Here is a 6098-nt window from a genome sequence, read left to right as displayed (position 1 = left end):
AGGTTGAGAGAATGAATACCTTACCAGGCAATGAGGGGGAAGTCGACAGCCCACCTTCCACAAGCGCCCCTGCACACACACACACACACACACACACACACACACACACACACACACACACACACACGCCACTAGGTGGCAGCAGCTTGTCTCTGCCTGCATTAGATGGGGACAGGTCGCCAAGAAGGCAAGGAAAGGGCAAGCCAAACTGGCTGCAGCCAACTCCCACCTCGGGCCCAAGCCTGCCCAGCCCTCTGGTTCCTGCATCTGCAGCCGTGGGTGTGGCCGCGCCCACAGTGCCATGTCCAGGCCTGACACTTCCTGTGCTCAGATAGCTCAGCAAACCCCTAGCTTTAGCCTTGGCTGGCAGTGTGTCCTCAACAACCCACCCCACCCCCTGCTGATGTGGCGTAGCCAGCAAAGGGCAGATCCAGACCCCGCCACGGGCCACCCGCTCTCAGATGTGTGCACTTCCACACCCTGCTGGGGAAACAGTCTCAGTCTGGAGTTTACACACATCTGTACCACTGTGCACACACAATGCCCACACAGTGGGGACTCCAGATTGTCCTTCAGGTCGTCCCTCCAGCCATTAAGCTCCATTTCCTTCTGAAGATCCCACACAGTATATGTCCCTTCCTCCTGTCCAGTCTTCCTCATCTCTTGGGGACAGCTTGGCTGGGGTTCCCCCACTTCTCCTAGCCAGAACTTTCTCCTTTCTCCTCATTTTATCTCCCACTCAATCCCTGCAGCTTCCTTGGTTTTTACTCAAGAATTCCATTAAAAAGGCTATGTCTTCATTCTCGCCCCCTTTGGAAAGTAGTAATGGTTATTTACTGAACATTTATGACTAGCTAAGAGCTGTGCTAAGAGCTTTCCATGCATTGGGTCATCTAATTCTCATAATAACTCCATGAGGAGGGTCCTGTTATTATGTGAGGCCCAGAGAGGTTGAGCGACCTGCCCTAGGTCACCCAGCTTGAGGTGGTAAGGTGGAACATGTGCCCTGGGGTGGCTGGCATGAGTGCTAGTATTCTTATCTGCTCTGCCCGTCGCTCTTAACCTTTTCCCACCCTGAAACTTGCCATGCAGCTGCCTTCATTCCAGCAGGTGTGAGGAGACATGGAGCACTGGAGGGGGGAAGCCAAGGCAGCGTGAGTACCAAGGGCAGTGCAGGATAGTGGCCACCACACCTGGGGCTCCACAGGGGATGGCAGAGGCCCATCTCAGCAGGAGGTAGTTAGTGCCAGGGTAGGAAGCTCCATAAAAGCAGGATTAATCTGAGCAGAGAAACCTGCGGGTTGACAGAACAGAGGTCAAGACAGCCAGCTTGACTAGCAGAAGTTTGTGCGGCTGAGGAACCTATCAGGCCACCAGTCCATGAACCTCCCTCCCCACCCACCCCCTCACACATAGCACCATGCAGGGGTGGGCTTTTCCTCAGCGAGGTCACTCGGGCAAGGTAGCAAGTGTTGAGTAGGGAAACTTGGATCCTATCATGGGCTTAAGAGTCCCTTAACAATCCCAGTGTGGACCCTAAATGGCAAGGATGGGGTTTGGAGGCAAACTCCTATTTGGTATTCTTTCCAGGATGGGAGAGCATAAGGGGCTCAAGCCAGATTGTTTTGGGGGACAAGTGACCCAGCCATCTCCAGGGTGAGCAGCTCATCCCAGGTTCAATTCAACTACACCAAGCCAGGAGAGGAGTAGGACTGGTGGTAACATGCCCATCCATTAGTACCCAGCTCCCTCCAACCCTGAAGAGCCAGGAAGCCTCCAGTGGCATCTCCAAGAGATGGCCTGTCACCGCTTTACACCTTCCCCCCTGCACTCCTGCCTTGACGGCCTCACTGGGTCCCCCAGCATGCTCTGCTCTCCTTATCTCTCCAGTCCATTTCTGGCCAAGGTGGATGCAGGAGGGCCTACCTGGGCCACACTCTGTTCAGTGAAGCCGCTGTCATCTGCCTGCAGGGAAGCAAAATCAGAGGGTGGGGTCAGGCCAGGGTTAGGGTATTGGGTCAGAGAGGGGAGGAAAGGGGCTTGGGGAGTTGATGTGGGGCAGTGGTTAGAGTGATCCAGAACTGCACCTGAATCACTGCTTAGTGGAAGTCCTGCAGCCCTTGGGACCCTTCTCTGGAACATGGAGGGTGAGGAGTGAAGGAGATTAAGGTGGAGGCCAGGTTTCATCCAGACATGAGAAACGGAACTAGGCAGGGAGATTCTAGCCACATCACTGTCCCCCAACCTTAAGGCCAAGGCAGCCATCTGGTGTCTCTTTGAGGATTTATTTATTTCCCTAGTCTATACTTCCCACCAGGTGAGGTGCTTAGGATCCTGCAGGGGGAGAGGATGGGAAGATCTCTTTTATTAACTGTCATCCCCCCATTCTCCACACTGCTGCCCACCCACCCAGCCCCTAACAAGTGCAATGACTCAGTGGTTGGCTTCTGCCAGAGGAGCCTGGGCTTCTACCATCTGGGCCTGGCAGCCCCATGCCCAGGGAGGACAGGAGGCGAGGAGGCTGGGAAGGGCAGCCCGGAGGAGGTGGGGATGAGCGGGGATGAAGGAAGACTCTTACCCTAAAGTTCACTTTCTGGATCACTTGCTGGGGGTCACTCTCCAGAATTACGCTACAAGATGAGAGAAAAACCAGGAGGAAAATCAGTGATGTGATTCTCCCCGCCACCGCCTCCTCTCCCTGCCGAGCCTCTTCCTTCAATGCATCCTGCAACACCTCCCCTTCCGGAGCACCTTCCCCCGGACAGTCCTCACGTCAGGACACCCTCAGCATGGAGGGCCCTCAGCTCTGACCCTTTGACACTTTAAACCCAATGGTCCACACATTTGGTCATCACTGGGCAAAAACTTTGAGATTGGGTGGCAGCAGTCCAGTAGAGAATGCCCAGGCTGTCAAAAACCGGGACTCACAAAACTCAGAGCTCTTCAAAGCTCACTTCACCTTCTGGGTCTAGGGGTGGATTCCCTGTGAAAAGACTCAGATGCAGTGAAGGAAGGGAGGCCCCTGGGGTTCTTATCTCGCTTCACTATTATTTTATGCCACGGGGTCATGCCGTACATGAGAAAAATGGAACTCCAAAAATCAGAATCTACCTTCCCTTTTGGTACACACACATGGCACTCGTTCATGAGGCATAGGGGGTGCTCTGGAGCTGTCTGTGGGGTACGCAGGGGACACAGTCGAGGGCCTGTCATTGTGGGTGGGATAGAGGCAACAGGAACAGAATGTCCCTCCTTACCTGGAAAGGCTCCTCCAAGGCAGAAGCTTAGTTTTTCTTTATTACCAAACCAAGGGAAATGATAAACATTTCCTGGGAGCCTGTTCAGGCCCCATCACTGGGCTGGGCCCCCACCCCCAGGCTCCCTACCCAGAGGTCCTGTAATCCATAAAGACAGAACATCCAGGCAAGGCTCAATTCAGGTGTTGCCCATTTTTCCTCAGCAGGAAACTGAGCTCCTGAGGGCAGAGACTGGGCCTACCTCAGGCCGAGACCGGAAGCTTATAAAGCCTGAGCTGCAGGCACCCTCCTTTGCACAAGCCTTGAGAAGCCCCACGCCTCATTTTGTATTTGCAATTGCGTGTGTATGTGTCTAAAGTTTTCATTCAAAAGACCAAATTGTCTATGCTTCTGGCTCCACAAAACCTGGTGTTACTCCACTCACTTTTGGGTCCCAGCAATCAGCACAAGGCTAGCAGTAGCCGGCAGTTACTTTCTATAGGGAGAGGGAGGCATTCCATAGGACCCCACCTCCCAGAGTCCCTTGCCCCAGGCAGGTTGGTACAGTGCCATGCAGCACAATCTCTGGAACCATGCGCATGGTTTTAGATCTTCACTCTCCTGCTTCCTAGCTTTGTGACCTCAGGCAAGTCATTTGAATATCTGAGCCTCTGTTTTCTAATCTATGAAATGGATGTAATGATAAGAGGCATGTAGATGTTTTTAAGGTACTCAAGAAGTTTCTATTATCCTTTGCCCCAGAGCCAGAACTTCTTTTTCTCCCTGAATATTGCCCCCCCTCCCCCATGGAAATCCATTAACCAACTTTTCTCATAAGGATTCCCAGCTTTCTAAAAATATACTAGCTACCAATAGGAGGTAACATTTATTGAATGAGAACCATAAGCTTCACACGTATTATCCCATTTACTGCTCACAACCCTATGAGGTAGTTCCCTCATCATCCCCATTTTAAAGATGGGGAAAGTAAGGCTCAGGGAAGAATCGCTAACTGGCCCAGGTCATGCATCCAGCTGGTGTCGGAGTTGAGTTCTAAGAGCGGGCGGTGTGAGGCCAGTAGGACACTGTGTGAAGTCCTTCCACTGGGGATCAAACTGGATTTCCCCCAAACCCTGCCTATTCAACTGTCTGCCATAGTTTGACATCAGATTACTCTCTTGTTTGGCTTGACTTTAGCTAACATTAAAATCAACCTCCATAGGCCGGCCCATGGCTCACTTGGGAGAGTGCGGTGCTGATAACACCAAGGCCACGGGTTCGGATCCTATATAGGGATGGCCAGTTCGCTCACTGGCTGAGCGTGGTGCTGACAACACCAGGCCAAGGGTTGAGATCCCCTTACCGGTCATCCTTTTAAAAAAAAAAAAGTCAACCTCCATCCTCATGGGGCAATGGGGTCACTGGGAATATGCTGTGGGAAGGGAGGGAGAAGTTGGTCAGAGAGCCCATCAATGTGCTAGGTGCGGTCTAGAGCTGACGACCCTCAAAGGCACCCCTTTCTGTGAGCATCCCTGACCATCCCTTCTTCCCTCCATCCTCTCCTCACCCGCCATCCACAATCTCATCCAGCACCAAGAAGGCTCCGTCCATGTTCTCCAGCAACCAGCGCTTCTCCACGTTCTTCCTGAAGGTAGACACATGCTCCTGAGACTCCCCGTGGCCAGGAGCACCTAGGTCCCTGCCTGGGTGAGGCAGACCCTCTCTCTCCCTCCAAAGACTGCCTCATTCACCNTGGTCAGAGAGCCCATCAATGTGCTAGGTGCGGTCTAGAGCTGACGACCCTCAAAGGCACCTCTTTCTGTGAGCATCCCTGACCATCCCTTCTTCCCTCCATCCTTTCCTCACCCGCCATCCACAATCTCATCCAGCACCAAGAAGGCTCCGTCCATGTTCTCCAGCAACCAGCGCTTCTCCACGTTCTTCCTGAAGGTAGACACAAGCTCCTGAGACTCCCCGTGGCCAGGAGCACCTAGCTAGGTCCCTGCCTGGGTGAGGCAGACCCTCTCTCTCCCTCCAAAGACTGCCTCATTCACCNCTAGGTCCCTGCCTGGGTGAGGCAGACCCTCTCTCTCCCTCCAAAGACTGCCTCATTCACCACCACCCCCAACAAAGGATTCCTGAGCACAGGACAGTCTGCTTTCTCAAGCCCCACCTTGCCCAACCTCCCATGCTTTAGGCATTGGCACCACCATGCCCACCATGGGACCCCAATGAATGTCATGGCTAGTTTAGATGCTATAGCCCTACTATAATTAATTGTGCCAACAGTGGACATTTAATTTTGAACTGTCTTAGTCTTGCGGGGACTGCAGGAGAAAAGCAGGGATAGTAGGGAGTCCCCTGCCTCTGTAATGTATCAAGACATAGGGGATGGGGCCTGGGAGGGCAGAAGACCTGACTCACCTTAATATGTGGTTCAGAGACTCAAACAGGCAGGTGAGAACAGACATGAGCATCAGCTAGGGATGGGTGGATATGGGAGGAGGAAAACAAAAGAGCTTGAGGTTGAGGCCACAGGAGACCTCAGAGCCCACCTGGGTGTGCAGTGGTGGGCAGCTTTCCCACTTCAGAAAAGACTGGGCTGGGAAATAGATAGCAGTTTGACCTTAGGGAAAACTTCCCCCCGTCTGGGCTGGGAAATACTGGAGAATTCCGCTGGGGAACACTGAGTGTATCTTTCTCAAGTTATGTTTAAGAAAGAAACCAAAGGCTCCCTACAGAGAGAGTGATGACTTCATTTCTGGTTCCCAAGGAATCTAAGGGGCATCATGGATATCCATTGTCCCAGAAAGAACAATTCTGACTGCCTCCTTCTTCCCCAGTCTAGAGGGGGGCACCAAT

The 6098-nt window shown here is 52.9% G+C and overlaps 1 protein-coding gene across 1 annotated transcript in view; it reads right to left on the bottom strand.

Moving 5' to 3' along the window:
- Positions 1–6098, bottom strand: part of COPZ2 (coatomer protein complex, subunit zeta 2) — a 20008-nt gene that overhangs the window by 1185 nt on the left and 12725 nt on the right. The window contains exons 5-8 of the mRNA XM_008592022.1: positions 5661–5716; positions 5103–5180; positions 2579–2630; positions 1927–1965 (exon numbers count right to left, since the gene is read on the bottom strand). Of these exons, the coding sequence (XP_008590244.1) occupies positions 1927–1965; positions 2579–2630; positions 5103–5180; positions 5661–5716 (225 nt within the window). The remainder of the gene's footprint in view (positions 1–1926; positions 1966–2578; positions 2631–5102; positions 5181–5660; positions 5717–6098) is intronic.

This window comes from Galeopterus variegatus, unplaced genomic scaffold (genome assembly GCF_000696425.1).
Source record: "Galeopterus variegatus unplaced genomic scaffold, G_variegatus-3.0.2 Scaffold7505, whole genome shotgun sequence".
Classification (NCBI taxonomy): Eukaryota; Metazoa; Chordata; class Mammalia; order Dermoptera; family Cynocephalidae; genus Galeopterus; species Galeopterus variegatus.
Note: the sequence above shows the minus strand (reverse complement) of the source record. Positions and strands in the feature narration are given on the sequence as shown.